Below are 18,848 nucleotides of genomic sequence, written 5' to 3'. Positions count from 1 at the left end.
CGAACTCATCCAAGATATCATTGGGACAAATCATCTGACCAAGTTTCATGATGATCGGACAATAAATGTGGCCTCTAGAGTGTTAACAAGGTTTTACTAAAGCATGATATATAGCCATATTAGGAAAAATGCCCCGCCCCCTGGTGGCCATGTTTTTTAAGCAACCGAAACCATTTTCGAACTCATCCAAGATATCATTAGGACAAATCTTCTGACCAAGTTTCATGAAGATCGGAAAATAAATGTGGCCTCTAGAGTGTTAACAAGGTTTTACTAAAGCCATATAAGGAAAAATGCCCCACCCCCTGGCAGCCATGTTTTTTAACAAACCAGCATCATTTTTGAACTCGTCCAAGATATTATTGGGGTGAATTTTCTGACCAAGTTTCATGAAGATCGGACAATAAATGTGGCCTCTAGAGTGTTAACAAGATTTTACTATAGCCCTATATAGCCATATAAGGAAAAATGCCCCGCCTCTTGGCAGCCATGTTTTTCAAGCAAACTTAACCATTTTTGAACTCATTCAAGATATCATTGAGACCAATCTTCTGACTAAATTTCATGAAGATTGGAAATAAATAAGGCCTCTAGAGTGTTCGCAAGGTTTTACTATAGCCATATACATGTATAGCCATATAAGGAAAAATGCCCCGCCCCTTGGCAGCCATGTTTTTCAAGCAAACGTAACCAATAAATGTGGCCTCCAGAGTGTTAACAAGATTTTACTATAGCCCTATTTAGCCATATAAGGAAAAATGCCCCGCCTCTTGGCAGCCATGTTTTTCAAGCAAACGTAACCATTTTTGAACTCATCCAAGATATAATTGAGACCAATCTCCCGACCAAATTTCATGAAGATTGGACAATAAAAGTGGCCTCTAGATTGTTAACAAGGTTTTACTATAGCCAAATAAGGAAAACTGCCCCGCCCCATGGCGGCCATGTTTTTTCACCGATCTAGACCATTTCCGAACTAGTCCGAGATTATCAACGACCAATATTTTGACCAAGTTTCATGATGATTGGGCAAAATTGTGACTTCTACAGTGTTCACAAGGTTTCTCTATAGCCATATAAGGAATACTGCCCCGCCCCCTAGCGGCCATGTTTTTCAATGGACCGGAACCATTTTTGAACTCGACCAACATATCATTTAGACAAACATTTTGACAAAGTTACATGAAGATTGGGCATCAAATGTGACTTCTACAGTGTTCACAAGGTTTTTCTTTTTTTTACCTAGTGACCAGGTTTTTGATCCAGCATGACCAAGTTTCGAACTCAGTCTAGGTAGCAATGGGACAAATATTCTGACCAAATTTCATGAAGATCAGACAATAAATGTGGCCTCTAGAGTGTTCACAAGGCGAAATGTTGACGACGGACGACGGACAAAAATCGATTACAAAAGCTCACCATGAGAACAACGTGCTCAGGTGAGCTAAAAACACTCAATTCTCTTTCCTTTAAAATATATAGCATTTAAAGATAACAGAGACGGTTTTCTTTTATCGAAAAGGAAATGAGGAATTCTGAACGACATTGGCATATACCAAGGGCTTCGCAGCAATCTGTCACATCTGCATATTACATGTACTTCCTATATCAGATATTCAGTTACCACGGTTTCACACATAAATCTTGAATCATCTGCAGTCCTTTAGATTAGTTTTTTGAAGGCACTGGGTTTTTATCATGCTTGTTACCTTACGAATTTAACTACCCCAAGATAATTATAACTAGCCCAAACTAATGAGATAAGGAAAACTAAAGTTGGTTAATGATTGAAATAATGCTACATGTTCAGCATATTTTAATTGATAACAACAAAAAGGTCAACAGCATTTTACTCCCCTTTGCTAACGAGTGAATGCAAATTTTTAAGACTGATTTGTATACACAGTTAACAATTATGGATAATCTCTGTCATAAACAAAAGTCTTCTGTGTTCATTAACCCATTTATGCCTGGTGTACTCTCCCATCATTCTAAATTAGATCAATTTATTTCCAAAATTAGGGATGTCTAGTATATTTATTTCTCTATTTAGAATATTTCTTATTGAAATTCCTTTAAGCAAACAGCGCAGACCCAGATGAGACGCCGAATCATGCGGCGACTCATCTGGGTCTGCGCTGTTTGCCAAGGCCTTTTTTCTAGACGCTAAGCATAAATGGGTTAACATGGAAACAAGCCTTTGTTTCTGGCAATCAATATGACAATTTGGATCAGTTCTGCAACATGTACATGTATGTCACAGAATGACAGTCCAACAAGTATCAGTGTGACTAGTAATGTGGAGTGGTCTAATCCAACAATCTCCTTAAGAAATTTGTCCAATTGTTTTGGTAATAAAAAGCACAACTTAAATATGTTGTTGTTTTTTTTAAATGCGCTTCAATAAAGAACAATCACTAATTTTATTAACAGTTGCATTCAACAAATGGTCATTTATTTTGTTTAATGAGTGAGGAGAATTAAAAAAAAATATTGCATTGATTAACACAAATTTTCTTGACAAAATGCAATTCATAAACGTATCACTGACAAACAAAACCACACTGAACTTCTATGAAACCTTTGAACAAATGTTAAAAACAAGAAACCGTCGGAGACAGGGTGATGCTCCTCAAAGTTTTTTTTGTCACAATATTGAACTATATATTCAGATAAAAGGAAACGTCTAGAGGGCACAGTAGTTAGGGGAACAAGAATTTTTTTATAGAAAATTTCAAAGGACCACAACTCTGTGAAAAATCATCCGACCAGAACCCGCTGATAATATGCACATCTCTTGGTAGTGAAGCTTCCCATTAAGTATCATTGAATTCCGGTCATTAATTGCTGAGAAATAGCCCGGACAAAAATTTTGCAAGGACAGACGGACACACGGACAGACTTAGCGGCGACTATATGCTCCAGGGTTTTCCACAGGCCATTTAACGGTCCCTCGCCGGGGCGCTTGAATTTTGAAATCAGAGTCCCCGGGGCGCTTGAAATTTTCCGATCAGTGTATTTTTACAGAAAAAAGAAAATGGAGAATGCCAAAAAAATCAAGGTTTCTTTAGCAGTGTATCAATATTCCCTGTTTTAAAAGAGCACTTGGTACCTACTTTCGCATGTAATCGCCATAAACACCACATGGGGTCATAGATAATCCACTGATAGGAGATAGCATGACGCGCATATCGATTATTCTAGCCACATACACAGTCATTTATGCTGGCAAGGATGTATCACAGGAAACTCTCAGGTAACTTTCCAGTCGTCAAACTGCGATGTTCATCGTCCAATCGGTTACACGAATGCTTATGAGGGCGTGGTTTACTATTGACAATTATTTTTGATTGACGTAGGGCATGAAGTAAGAGTTTATCGCAGCTTGATTAGCAAGGAGTTGTACCATTCACGTAATATAAAAACGGTAAATAGAACAGTACATTAAAGACGGTTTCTGGCATCATCATCACACCTTTTTACTGTCAACAAGTGTTACTCATGACACATAATTAATACGAGAAATTAATTGCAAGTGGTAAGCAATTACTTACTTGTAGCGAGTAAGTTGTGCAAATAACTCCCGGTAACAATTATGCGATAACAATTTAATTCCAGTACATGTTTATTTCATCATGTCTATTTATAGAACTGATTAACCTTGTTTTTCTGACATTTATTAGACATGCACTGCGCTTTAACAAATAATCGTTGAATTTATTACGCACAACTGTAAATGTTTCGTTCGATTTTCAAATGAGCATTATCAATTTGTAATCCGAAACACGCTTCCGAATTTTAATGCTAACGCGACATTAACAAATTGTAGCGTCAAATACATGTAAACAGTGTATTATCCTTTGTCTCAATAAAAAGCGGGCGAAAAATATGCAGACATGTAGAACGTCGCATGGAAAGTGTGGATGTATTTTGTGCTGTATAAAATGATGAACATCATGTCAGGCAATTGACGCGTGTTCTGTGGAAAAAAAAAAACGCCTTGATTGGACGAAATTTCATCACATCTTTAGATAGTAACGCATGCCAAAATTTATTTGATACTTAAGAAAATATGGCGATTTTTTTTTACAATTCTTGAGCACTTTTATCGTAAATATTTACCAGAATTTGCTTTAAAACTGGAATATACGGGATTATCGGGCAATGAGTAGCGACTGGAAACGTAGTAAGTATGCAGTAATAGATAGAAGGTATGGTTGATACGGATATATTAAGGAATTGATCGAGACGGGATTATGCGTATCTATGCGGGAAAGGGTAAAATATAAATAAAGGGTAAAATATAAATAGTCACTTAAAATTTATTTGATACAATAGAAAAAAAGGCAAGGTTTGTGTTAAAGAATTAATTGAGAGCTTTTATTGTCAGTATTTACAAGAAAGCGATTTTTAAAATCGGAATAAACGGGATTATCGGGTTATAAATAGAAACTTGAAAAGTAGTAAGTATACAGTAATAGAGTCGAGTTGAAACGGATGTATTGGGGACTCGTTCGAGTCGGGCTTTTACTTTCTATGCGGAAAAGTTTTAAAACAATTAAACAATATATTATAAATTTTTTAATTACTGGGGGATTTTCTTGAAGAGTCATAGCGCACCAAATGACGTCTTTTGACGCTGTTTTTATTTGAGTTATAACGCACCACAGAACGTCAATTGACACGTTAATATTTTTTTTAAATCAACGTCGGGAGGGGTTAACCACCCCTATCAACCCCGGGGCGTCTGACAAAAATCCTGAGGAAAGCACTGTGCTCCCTCAAAAAAATTTTTGGGGGAGCATACAAATATTGCTGTTACATCTTAAATAATTTGTCTACATTATATTTATGTGTATCATAATTAAGAAATAACTGCCAGGAAAATGCTGGTTATTGCCATAATAACCAACAGTTAGGAGTTCAAATGAGTGAAAATTAAGCAACAAAGGCAATAGCTTTAACACAATTTTTTTTCAGGTTCTGTTTTCAAAACAGAAGGCCATACTCAATTTTGTCTTTGTCGATACAACACAGGTTTGTGTGCCATGGTAAAATATACTTTTTATTGCTATAGAGTTAAAATATATCCAATATATTAACATGGAAATAAGCCTTTGTTTCTGGCAATCAATATGACAATTTTGGATCAGTTCTGCAACATGTACATGTATGTCACAGAATGACAGTCCAACAAGTATCAGTGTGACTAGTAATGTGGAGTGGTCTAATACAACAATCTCCTTTAGAAATTTGTCCAATTTTTTTAGTAATAAAAAGCACAACTTAAATATGTTTTTATTTTTATTTCTATAAGATTCTCAATAACTGAGAATATTACAGAACTATCCTGCTTACCGACATAGTATGGCGTATAACAGGGCGTCTGCAGGGACTTGTACGCAAGAAGCTCCTTCGCAAAACCAAAGTCTGTGAGCTTTATGATGCCATCATTGCCTTTCTTAGAGTATAGCAAATTCTCTGGCTGAAAAACACACATCAACCGAAATTAAACATGAATTGCCACAATGCTAAACTGTAATCAACTTCGAAACTTTGTCTAATTTTATATATTTTGCACAAAGATTTTCAACTCTTTCCCTCTCAGAGGCAAAGTGTAAATGGCTATGTACAAACAGCATAAAACCAAAACAGCCTGTTTGCTGCTCATCAGTTTCTAAGGGTTAGACATGGAGCCTTTAAAACTTAAATGTAGTAAGAAAGGTCTTAAGTTAAATTTAACTTTCTAAGGGACTACAAGTAAACACGTCCAAATACGTATCTTAATGGTAAAGTGTTAAAAGAAATTAACATTTTTTTTATGCAGGAAAGTAAAATTTGAGTATAAAGTATTAATTATAGTTTATTATAATGTAACTCCTCCTACTTTAACTCTTTCAGAGCTGGAACCAAATTTTGACGGCCTTTGCAAACAGTTTGGATCCGGATGAGATGCCACAGAACATCGCGTCTCATCAGGATCCAAACTGTTTGCTATTCTGATAGTATCTTTAAAACAAGAGGGCCAAGATGGCCCTAGTTTGCTCACCTGAGAGGAGTCGGTTCATTCAATCTTTACCTAATGTCAAACTTGACCTAGATATTGACCAGACGAACATCCTGGTCAAGTTTCATCATTATTGAACCAAAACTCTGGCGTAGGGAGTGTTTTTGTTTTTGTAAGATTTTAAATGGTGACCTATCATCAAACTTGACTGAGATCTTCCAGCAACTTTGATAAAGAATGCTTGAGAAATGTGAATGCTAGAGTGTTTACAAACCAAATGTGGACGGACGGACAGCGGACAAAGACCAATCCTAAAACCTCACCTCAGCAATCAGGTGAGCTAAAAAGTGTGGTTCACCGATCTGAGCCATTTTCCAACTTGTCCAAGAAATCAATAAAACTGATGTATTGACTAAGTTTCACGATGATTGAGCAAAATATGTGACTTCCATAGTGTTCGATCACAAGGTTTCTCTCTATATAGTTACATAAGGAAAACTGCCCCACCCCGCTGGCAGCAATGTTTATTGACCCATCGGGAACATTTGCAAACTCATCTAAGATATATATAAAACCAATCTTTTCACCAAGTTTCACGATGATTGGGCAAAAAATGTGACTTCTAGAGTGTTCACAAGCTTTATTTTACTATATAAAAAATAAATATAAGAAAACTGCCCCCCTCCCCCCGGCAGCCATGTTATTCAACTGACCGGAACCATTTTCCAACTCCACTCTCGTATCTCGTATCAAGGAAACAAATCTTCTGACCAAATTTCATGAAAATTGGGCCAAAAATGTGACTTCTAGAGTGTTCACATGTTTTCACTTCATACATATAGAGAAAAATGCCCAGCCAACTGGCGGCCATGTTTTTTCACCGATCTGGACCATTTTCGAACTTGTCCGACATATCAATAAAACCAATGTTTTGACCAACTTTTATGATGATTGGGCAAAAATTGTGAGTGTTTACAAGGTTTCTCTAAAGCCATATAAGGAAAACTGCCCCGCCCACTGGCGGCCATGTTTTTCAAAGGACCAGAACCACTTTTGAACTCAACCAACATATCATTAAGACAGACATTTAGACAAAGTTACATGAAGTTTGGGCATTAAATGTGACTTCTACAGTGTTAACAAGTTTTTTCTTTTTTTTGACCTAGTGATCTAGTTTTTGACCCAACATGACCCAGTTTCAAACAGTTTCGAACAATAAATGTGGCCTCTTGAGTGTTTACGAACAAATGTGGACGGACGGACGACGGACAAAGACCGGTCACAAAAGCTCCCCTGAGCAATCAGGTGAGCTAAAAAAAACATCCAACCTCAAATAACAATTAACACATAAATGATACACAAATATACACTGTATTATTATGAAAACATTAATAATCAAAGGGGAGTAACTACTGTAAACTTAAATGCAATATTTAGAAGAGTTGTCTCGCATGTTACATGACCTTATTTCATGATTGTTTAACAAGCCTTTTTACTATATAAATATAAGGAAAACTGCCCCGTCCCCATGGCAACCATGTTTTTCAACGGACCGGAACCATTTTCAAACTTAACTCACGTATCTAGGAAACAAAAGTTCTGACAAAATTTCATGAAAAGTGGGCCAAAAATGTGACTTCTAGAGTGTTCACATGTTTTCACTATATACATATAGAGAAAAATGCTCCATGTTTTTTCACTGATCTGGACCATTTTCGAACTCGTCCGAGAAATCAAGAAAATCAATGTTTTGACCAACTTTCATGATGATTGGGCAAAAATTGTGACGTCCAGAGTGTTTACAAGGTTTCTCTATAGCAAAATAAGGAAAACTGCCCGGCCCACTGGCGGCCATGTTTTTCAAAGGACCGGAACCACTTTTGAACTCAATAAACATATCATTAAGACAAACATTTAAACAAAGTTACATGAAGATTGGGCATGAAATGTGACTTCTACAGTGTTTACAAGTTTTTTCTTTTTTTTGACCTAGTGACCTAGTTTTTGATCCGGCACGACCCAGTTTCGAACTTGACCGAGATTTCATTGGGATGAAGCTTCTGACCAAGTTTCATGAAGATTGGACAATAAATGTGGCCTCTAGAGTGTTTACGAACAAATGTTAACGGACGGACGGACGACAGACAAAGACCGGTCACAAAAGCTCACCTGAGCAATCAGGTGAGCTAAAAATGGAAGAAAATGCTAGTTTTAGAAATTCAGCAGACGACATTTTAGCAGACAACAAATTTCCCAGCATGCGAAGGGTTCATGATGATCATCTATACTCAAGAGTTACAGATTCCAATCCAATATGCAAGTCACATGGCAAAAAGCTAGTCATTTTACTTGGAACTAACTAGACATAGCTGTTGAAGAGGCAACCATCCATATCAGATTAAACACTGAAAACTTTTAGTAATGAGTTCTACCTTGAAGAAAGTTGCTACAATAATCTTTTGCATGACCTTTGGTTTTGATCAGAAAATATTTAAAACGGCCAACATTTTAGACAATCAGAATGTTTTATGTCATTAAAGTGTTTTATTGGCTAACCCTTATTCAATCAGAAATATACATTTAACAAGAGATTGCCAAGCAATATGGTCCCCTACTGGTGAAACTCCACCATTGTCAGTAATATTTTATTTTTTTAAATATTAAATTTTTTGACATAGGAACAAAATGAACTGACGTGCATAATCTCCATATTGCCATCTATCCATGTTTCAAGTTTCATTAAACAAGAGGGCCTGAAAGGCCCAAAGTCGCTCACCTGAGATTCAAAGGAACTGACCTGTTCTGTGCAGCCCAAGATGTCATTAGAACAATATGTTCTTACCAACTTTCATGACTAGTGAACACCCTGGCAGCCACGTTTTTCAACAGACCAGAACCATTTTCATACTTATATAGCCATATAAGGAAAAATGCCCCGCCCCTTGGTAGCCATGTTTTTCAAGCAAACTTTACCATTTTCAAACTCATCCAAGATATCATTGAGACCAATCTTCTGACCGAATTTCATGAAGATTGGAAATAAATGTGGCCTCGAGATCTAGAGTGTTCACAAGGTTTTACTATAGCCATATAAGGAAAAATGCCCCGCCCCTTGGCAGCCATGTCTTTCAAGCAAACGTAACCATTTTCACACTCATCCAAGATATCAATGAGACCAATCTCACGACCAGATTCATGAAGATTGGACAATAAATGTGGCCTCTAGAGTATTAACAAGGTTTTACTATAGCCATATAAGGAAAACTGCCCCCGCCTCCTGGCGGCCATGTTTTTTCACCGATTTGGACCATTTTCGAACTTGTCTGACATATCAATGAAACCAATGTTTTGACAAAGTTTCATGATGATTGGGCAAAAATTGTGACTTCTAGAGTGTTCACAAGGTTTCTCTATAGCCATCTAAGGAATACTGCCCCGCCCCCTGGCATCCATGTTTTTCAACGGACCGTAACCATTTTTGAACTCAACCAACATATCATTTAGACAAACATTTTGACAAAGTTACATGTAGATTGGGCATCAAATGTGACTTCTACAGTGTTCACAAGGTTTTTCTTTTTTTTTGACGTAGTGACCTAGTTTTTGACCAAGCATGACCCAGTTTCGAACTCGAGATATCAATGGGACAAATGTTCTGACCAAATTTCATGAAGATGAGACAATAAATGTGGCCTCTAGAGTATTCGCAAGGCAAAAAGTTGACGACGGACGAAGCACGACAGACAAAAAGCGATCACAAAAGCTCACCATAAGCACGTTGTGCTCAGGTGAGCTAAAAATATGAAGAACTTTTAAAGTTATCGCAGGATCCAGAAAAGTGTGACGGACTGACTGACAGACAGAAAGACAGTGTGCAAACCATAAGTCACCGGTAGGGGACAATTACCAAAGGCATTGAATACTAAGATATGCTGTCTATGTGAAATAAATTTTCCAAACCAGTCATGATCAATGTACCTATGAAGTTTCATGATCCTAGGCGTAAGCGTTCTTGAGTTATCATCTGGAAACAATTTTTCTGTTTGAGTCACTGTGACCTTGACCTTTGACCTAGTGACCTGAAAATCAACAGGGGTCATCTGCGAGTCATGATCAATGTACCTATGAAGTTTCATGATCCTAGGCGTAAGCGTTCTTGAGTTATCATCCGGAAACCATTTTTCTGTTTCAAGTCACTTTGACCTTGACCTTTGACCTAGTGACCTGAAAATCAATAAGGTCATCTGCGAGTCATGATCAATGTACCTATGGAGTTTCATGATCCTAGGTGTAAGCGTTCTTGAGTAATCATCCAGAAACCGTTTTACTATTTTGAGTCACTGTGACCTTGACCTTTGACCTAGTGACCTCAAAATCAATAGGGGTCATCTGCCAGTCATGAGCAATGTACATATGAAGTTTCATGATCCTAGGCCTAAGTGTTCTTGAGTTATCATCCGGAAACCATCTGGTGGACGGACGGACCGACCTACCGACATGTGCAAAACAATATACCCGCTCTTCTTCGAAGGGGGACATAAAAAATAAAAAGGACTCCAATTTTATGAGCAGATAAGTCCAGTTGCTTGACATATTTGAAATATATCCCTCTCAAAATGGCTGGATATTTACCTTTAGATCCCTGTGTGCCATGTTCATGGAATGTAGGTAGTGAATAGCCTTGGCAATATCACTGATGATGTGTGCTGCCTCTGAAAGGAAAGAGCAACAAGTGTTAAATATGAATTGTACGTGTTTGTAAGGTGTACAAAACAAGACATACATAACTACATAGGCATCTCCATGTCAGCACCAAAACATACAAACTTAATCTAACCTGTCATCTACCTGTAAGAAGATGGCATTTACCTGCAATACAACCATTTTCAGACTTTAATATCAATGCCTTTGTCTTGATACTTGCAAAAATTTCATGTAAGATTCATATTTAAATTAAGACACTTCAACTGTACATTCTGGGTAGCAATAACTTCTCCTTAACACACAACTTTTGCATAGGTGAACAAGGACAAGTCCTAGAGTTCTTGGAGATGGTAACTCAACATCAGTGGGACAATAAACGCTACATGTTGATTGCTACATACCTCGTTCTGTAAATGCGGAGTCCGCTCTCTCCTGTATCCTACTGAAGAGCTCTCCGCCTTCCATGCTGAAACAACAGCAATTGAGCCAAAATGAAATACAAGTCCACATGCAGGCTTCTTTCAGCCGTAACATGTGATCAGTTAAACTGTCCCATGCCCAAAGTAAAATGGTAAAAAAAAAGTGACAAGAAAAATCCCTTTTTTTTTATAAGTGTCTCGTGATAATCATCTTTCATTTTTAGATTTTATATGATGTCATAATTCAGGAAATTTTTTGTTCACATTTCTCATAAATAATAAATTACCAGAAAGAGGCATGACCTGTGGTAAGGTGATGGTATTCTGTTGTAAGTGGTCAAAGGTTTGTGGTACATGTACATGTAGTTTAGATGAATTAAGTCATTTTGGCTAAACAAGAATTTGGACCTTTTGAATAAGTTAATGGTCAAGGTCAAATTGATATCAGGTAATGTGTATGTGTGTTTTATATTGTTAAAATACATCATTCATTCAGGTATCAAAGCTTTGTAAGAAGCATTGTTGATGTTATATGAAACATGTCATTCTGGGTTGATCTTCATGGAGGGAGAAACAAAAGTACTAACAAATGAACAGGCCAACCCCTGAATCCCTCCCAACATCAATAGATGCTGGTGGCACAAAAATGACTTTTCAAGAAAACAGAACAATTGCCATCCTTAAATAGATGAAATACCAGAAACTAGAGTGTTAACAAGATTTTACTATAGCCTTATATAGCCATATAAGGAAAAATGCCCCGCCCCTTGATGGCCATGTTTTCCAAGCAAACCTAACCATTTTCGAACTCTTCCAAGACATCATTAAGACAAATCTTCTGACCATATTTCATGAAGATTGGACAATTAATGTGGCCTCTAGAGTGTTAACAAGGTTTAACTATAGCCATATAAGGAAAAACCGGCATCATTTTCGAACTCGTCCAAGATATTATTGGGATGAATCTTCTGACCAAGTTTCATGAAGATTGGACAATAAATGTGGCCTCTAGAGTGTTAACAAGACTTTATTATAGCCATATATACATGTAGCCATATAAGGAAAAATGCCCCGCCCCTTGGCAGCCATGTTTTTCAAGCAAAGGTTACCATTTTTGAACTCATCCAAGATATCAGTGGGACAAATCTTCTGAGCAAGTTTCATAAAGATCGGAAAATAAATGTGGCCTCTAGAGTGTTAACTAAGATTTTACTATAGCCATATAAGGAAAAATGCCCCGCCCCCTGGCGGCCATGTTTTTCAACCAACCAGCATCATTTTCGAACTTGTCCTAGATATTATTGGGATAAATCTTCTGACCAAGTTTCATGAAGATCAGACAATAAATGTGGCTTCTAGAGTGTAAACAACATTTTTCTATAGCCATATACAGGGTTTTTTTTGGCCCGATTTTTTAGCCGAAATTCGGCTATGTTCCCAATCCCAAAAAGTATACTTTTTTCCCAAAATGTGGGAAAAAATTCCCAATTTCCCAAAAAAAAAAAAATTTTTTTGTTTTTTTTTTTTAGAAAGAAGTGTCTAATGTGTATTTTATCTCAATTTTAATTCAATTACCTCAAACAAAGTATTATATTATTTTTTATTTTTTTTTATTTGAATGATTATAAAAAGTTATATCAAATTAAGTATTTCCCTTGTCTGTGGACTTTTTGTGTGGAAAAAAAGGCTAATGAATTTATTTTCCCAATTTCATGAAAATGCTGATAAAATTCCCAAATCCAAAGCCATGGGCTATCTTCCCAAAAAGTGGAAAAAAAACCCTGATATATAGCCATATAAGGAATAATGCCCCGCCCCTGGGCAGCCATGTTTTTCAAGCAAAAGTAACCATTTTCGAACTCATCCAAGATATCATTGAGACCAATCTTCTGACCAAATTTCATGAAAATTGGAAATAAATGTGGCCTCTAGAGAGTTAACAAATAAATGTGGCCTCTAGAGAGTTCACAAGTCAAATGTTGACGCCGCACAACGCAGGACGGACAAAAGGCGATCACAAATGCTCATGAGCACGTTGTGCTCAGGTGAGCTAAAAATAAACAAGAGCACCGCATAGCGGGTGCCAACGCTCGACTGCAGGTGCAGTTTTGAATAAATGAAAGCTTGTCAGAAGAATATTAGAGTCACCTTGACCTTTGACCTAGTGACCCATAAATGGGTGTGGTTTGTAACACTCATCAAGGTGCAGCTACATTTATATGAACTTTCAATGTTGTAGGTGGAAGCACTTAGATTTTAGAGCCAATGTTAAGGTTTTAGCACGGCGGATGACGAGCTGGCTATGACAATACCTCGGGTTTCCTCCGAAAACAGCCAAGCTAAAACCTACACATTACTTAATGGCCACAGAATAATATCACATTAAATCCATGACTGCATGCTGGTATATGAAAACCTTAATATTAAAATATTTCTATCGCCAATGTGAGTTGGGATTCACAAGCTATCAAGGTCATTGCAAACGATCAATTGAAAGGACCCAATTTAAATGTTATCGCAAACACAGAAACTATACAAGCACAGATGACATTTTCAAGGTTTAACCATTTTACTGATTTCAGATCAAGAGTCCAACCTTCATCAGTAAAACATGTTTTAAAACTGTCACAATGGAAATGTTCTTTCTTCTTTCAGTTTATAATATGAGGCCATAACAGACAAAACATAAAGATATTAACCAGTATGCATAATGAAAACATTTATAACCAGTACCGTAAAACGTTGTGTATAACGCGCATTTATGTATAACGCGCATCTACTTTTTAAAGCTAAAAAATCGGGAAAAAAGTTTTTGAAGCAAAAAAATCGGGGGAAAAATTCCGTACCGCAGGCTAACTGAAAATCGTTATATTTAAATTGCCGATCTTACTTATTCTTTTATTGCTTCAATTATAAATTATTTTTAAGACGATAACGATACAACTAGTTGGTGTTTTTTTTAATCATATTATGCGTAAAAATAAATGTTTGGATTTAAATGAATTATGCATGAAATGCACACTTTCCAAGAGGATACCATCAAGGTTTTCATCATATGTCTCCGAAGTAACTGTCCACGATTTTATCGTGGAGTACACATAACGGATGGATTAGTTATAACTAAGAAACTGACATTATTGATTGGTATTGTCACCTGGTTATTCATGCATGACTAATTCACAACAGCGCGTTTTATTTACAATGCCAATATCATGCGTTCTTTTCGAGTGTCTAAAATTGACAGGAGACTTTAACGACTCAAACTCCTCAACACCATCACGACATTACCGGCGATAAACAAACAATGGAGTTGTGAAGCCGTTTGCCGGTTCGCATGTTTTGATAATAGCCCAGCTACACAAAACTTGACAGGTAACGCAAATTGCTCAATAATCACATCCTCAATCTTGACAAGACGTATGAAAACGTGTAAACAAACACAGCATCAATTTTATTAACACATTTGAAAAGCAAGAAAAATAATCTTAAATATATCGGGAAATACCTTGCCGACATACTATTGTAAATCGACAAGTGCCCCCAAATAAATTGTGTAACCCTAGTACAGTAGGGTATAATATTGTGGGAAAAGTAAACAATAACATTTAAATAAAAATGGCTTCCTTGTTTTTCATTCTCTTCTTCAAATTTATTTGATTTCAATGCTCTGTACGTACCTGAAATAATAGAAAATATATATGTTAACTTTATAATGTTTGTTCATCTTATTCAGATCGTCAATATAACACTATTATTAACATAGTTACAGTTAAAACACCGGAAAACAGAATGATGCGAATTACCGCTACTGGGTAACTAACAGCGAAAAAATGTCTTGGCATGGCTGAAGTTGTGCATAACGCGCATCAAGTTTTTAAAATGAAATTTTGGGGTAAAAAAGTGCGCCTTATACACAACTTTTTACGGTATGCATAATGAAAACATTAAAAGCCAGTATTCATAATGAAAACATTTATAACCAGTATTCATAATGAAACATTTATCCAACTATCATTACGAATACATAAAGCTTCATGATGATATTAATAATCTTTTTCCGTCTTTGTATTAGTCAGAGCAGTGAGCTTATATCATTATAATTGGACAACAATGAACTCTGTCCTTCCTGAACAGTGTCATGTACTTCCATTAAATAAAAGCCCAATACAGCTGCACTAGGATGAATTGTATGCAATTAATCAAAGTAAATGCAATGCTCTTCAGATGGTAGTTAACATGTTTGTATTAAATTAAGGTAAACTTAAACACTTAATTGATCGTAAATTAAAGGGACCTTTTCATGTTTTGGTAATTTGACAAAATTAAAAAACATGTTTCAAATTTGCAAATTTTCATTGTTATTATGATGTTTGTGAGCAAACAGTAATACTGAACATTTACCATGCTCTAAAATATCCATTATATGCATCTTTTGACGATTTTAAAACCTTAAAATTATAAAGCATTGCAATGCGAATCGATTGAATAATTTGGAGAGTTCTGTTGTTGTTGTTATCCCCACGCTTTTTGAAAAGCGTGGGGATATTGTGGTTATCTCCGGCGTCTGTCTGTCTGTCTGTCTGTCCGTCCTGGACACTATCTCCTCCTACACTATAAGCACTAGAACCTTGAAACTTACACACATGGTAGCTATGAGCATATGTGCGATACTGAACATCTCTTATGACAATACGGTCAATCTAAACTATGCATGGCCCCATTACCAACCCTGAGGCGCCCCGCCTACATAAACAAAGCCCACCCAAAATTGCCTTTTACTATAATTTCTTCATTTCTACTCCGATTCACTTCAAATTGATACTGAACTTCTCTTATGATAATATGGTCAATCTCAACTATGCATGGCCCCATTACCAACCCTTGGGCGCCCCTGGGTCAAACATGCGGCGTGGGGATACGCGTCAGCCTCTGCCGCGCCATTTCTAGTTATATTTTGTGACACTAGGAGGATTACTTATACATGTATAAAGAATACAATACAGCACTCATTGTATGAGCAGGGATGACAAACTTCAATACATGCCAAAATCTGTGAAAAGGTCCCTTTAAGATCATACAATATCATGTTACAATTATGGATTATACATGTACAAAACACATTTATTAATTCAGGAATATCATTTATTATAAAATATGGTTTCAAAATGGGCTTTCACAACTGTTTTTTATTCTAGGAATCCTATTGATTCTGCATCATTTCTGATTTCACAATTACTTATACATTATTATAAACATTATCTAAATCACCACTTAGTTAATATAAGCCTCAATAAATTCCTCACTTCAAACCTAATAAAATATTTAATTAAATACTAAATATACCTATTAGACTAGGACACATATGCAAATTATACCAATTGCGACATCAACAAGAGGGCCATGGTGGCCCTGAAGCGCTCACCTGAATTCAAAGTGCGAAAATTGTCCAAGACTTGATCTGATGACCTAGTTTTTGACCCACTTGACCCAGATTCAAACATGGCCTTGCCGTGTCAAGGCAAACATTCTGGCAAAATTTCATCAAAATTAAGTCATAAATGTGGCTTCCAACATTATGTGATTTTCCTAAGATTTGGCCAGGTAACCTTATTTTTGGAAACCTGTGACCCAGATTCAAACTCAGCCTAGATATTGTTTTTATGAAGATTGAGTCATAAATCAAGCCACTAGAGAGGTAACCCGATTTGACCAGGTTAACTAGTTTTTGCATGCACATGATACATATTCAACTAAACATGTAGCATAGATTTTGTAAAGATTATTATTCTGACCATATTTCATCAAAATTGAATCATAAAGGATGGCCTTTAGAAAGTGGTAATAGTTTTTCTTGGATTTGACTTGGTAAAAATTATTTATAATAAACTACATGTAATAGTAAAAAGCAAGGTGTTATTACTTCTCATATTAGATTTCAATGATGGTATATTGCAACACTATAGTATTTCATACATAAAAAAGCTCTTTGTGACAAAGATATACAATTCATTGAAGCGTAAACCTATAACCAGTACAGAGTGTACCTATAACAAAAATTTAACATACTCTTAAGCTTTAAACGTTCAAATACACAAGGTTTATATGTTTACTTTTAGTTTATAATTTAGAGCAGATTTCTTACATACGAAATGCTCAAGTGTAGGTTTACAAATTCACAACATTTATTTAAATATTGTCAATATTTTCGCCTTTACAATCAGGATAAAAATAGCCTTTATTGTTAAATTTGTTGCCAATCAAAGTGGGATAAGGGCAATATGTTTTTGTTTTTCACTATACTGTATCTGTTAGACAACAAAATATGCACATCCCATAAACCCAAGGACTAAGCAACCATAAAGCTAGTGTTTACAACAGTCATCTTATCATTGAAAAGGCCAACTTAATCCAAGATTGACAATTTCAAGTAAAAAAACAGTTTGGTTAAGTTAATTTTAACGTTCAATGTAAACATTTGTTTGTTCTTATAAAAAGATTCCTACATCAGATTGTTTAAACTTTACGTTAGTATCATACAGCTTGAGTTCTGTACATGTACATTGAACTTAACCTTAAATTGACTAATGAGCTTACCCTCAATTTCAAATATAAACTAGATTATGGACAACGTGTGTTATCTATAAAGGTGTCTTAAAGATTAATGGTTTCACATAATATTTTGACAAAGCACCCAATATAATGACAGATTGACTTAATATAAGGATGGTTGGACACAATATATTGACAAATGCACCCAATATAATTACATCTTGACTCAATGTAAGGGTGGCTTGACATAATATATTGACAAATAGGGGACTAATAAAGATACTCACCACTCCATAACCACAAGCAGGCACTTTTGACCTCCATAATTGTTCTCATACACATCTATTATTCTCACTATATGTTTGCAATTTGATGCTCTCCAGTGCAGGTCGATTTCTCTTCTGGCTTTAGGGACATCCCTCAGCACCTGTATAGAACAAAGAATATTCCACTTTACAACAGGTTATGTCAAGTGTGGACAATAATAACTTAAAAGGTTTTTGTCAGTGAACAGGTTTGTCTGAATTTTTAAGTCATTCAACACATATATTATATTTTGATTTATAAATTGATACAATGAAAATTCAAGAGAGTAAAATTATTTGAGAGGTCTTTATAGCAAAATAGATAAATAAATAAATCAGTCATTCATAAATTTACATGAAAGAGCAAAAAAGCATGTATAATTCAACAACCATCTATTATGAGTGTGAATGGTTTGTTCAAATGTAAAATTCTAGTACTGGCTTCATTAACTTGAAATGTTGCTTTTTTTATTTTCTGACATTACTTGACCCCGGCCCCATATCAAAGTATACCAGAATTTGACAGTAGATCCACATGCACACAAAAAACACGACATTTCTTGTCATCAGAACGTATTTAATTCAAAGGCAGCATAATCGGATAAATGGATAATTTTTACAGCTACATACATGTACATGTAAATTAATTTTGATAAATATTCACTAAACACACCTGTTAATAACTGTTTTTCAGTGGTTATATCAGCAAAATGGAAGTCATTTGTGAAATGATAAACTTGTGGTATATAACAATCATGTGGCATCAAATTAATCTTTATAAGTAACAAAAAATGTGCTCTTTCTTTTTTGAAATAAAACAAAATTCTATCCAGTTAAGCCTCTCTTTTATGAACACATTATAGT

General features: G+C 35.8%; 1 protein-coding gene across 1 annotated transcript in view; it reads right to left on the bottom strand.

Annotated features, from left to right (window-relative positions):
- LOC127880698 (MAP kinase-activated protein kinase 2-like) overlaps positions 1-18,848 on the bottom strand; it is a 46,319-nt gene that overhangs the window by 15,889 nt on the left and 11,582 nt on the right. The window contains exons 2-5 of the mRNA XM_052428037.1: positions 17,967-18,106; positions 11,113-11,177; positions 10,640-10,719; positions 5,359-5,485 (exon numbers count right to left, since the gene is read on the bottom strand). Coding sequence (XP_052283997.1) covers positions 5,359-5,485; positions 10,640-10,719; positions 11,113-11,177; positions 17,967-18,106 — 412 coding nt within the window. The remainder of the gene's footprint in view (positions 1-5,358; positions 5,486-10,639; positions 10,720-11,112; positions 11,178-17,966; positions 18,107-18,848) is intronic.

Source organism: Dreissena polymorpha, chromosome 1 (genome assembly GCF_020536995.1).
Source record: "Dreissena polymorpha isolate Duluth1 chromosome 1, UMN_Dpol_1.0, whole genome shotgun sequence".
Taxonomy (NCBI): domain Eukaryota; kingdom Metazoa; phylum Mollusca; class Bivalvia; order Myida; family Dreissenidae; genus Dreissena; species Dreissena polymorpha.
Note: the sequence above shows the minus strand (reverse complement) of the source record. Positions and strands in the feature narration are given on the sequence as shown.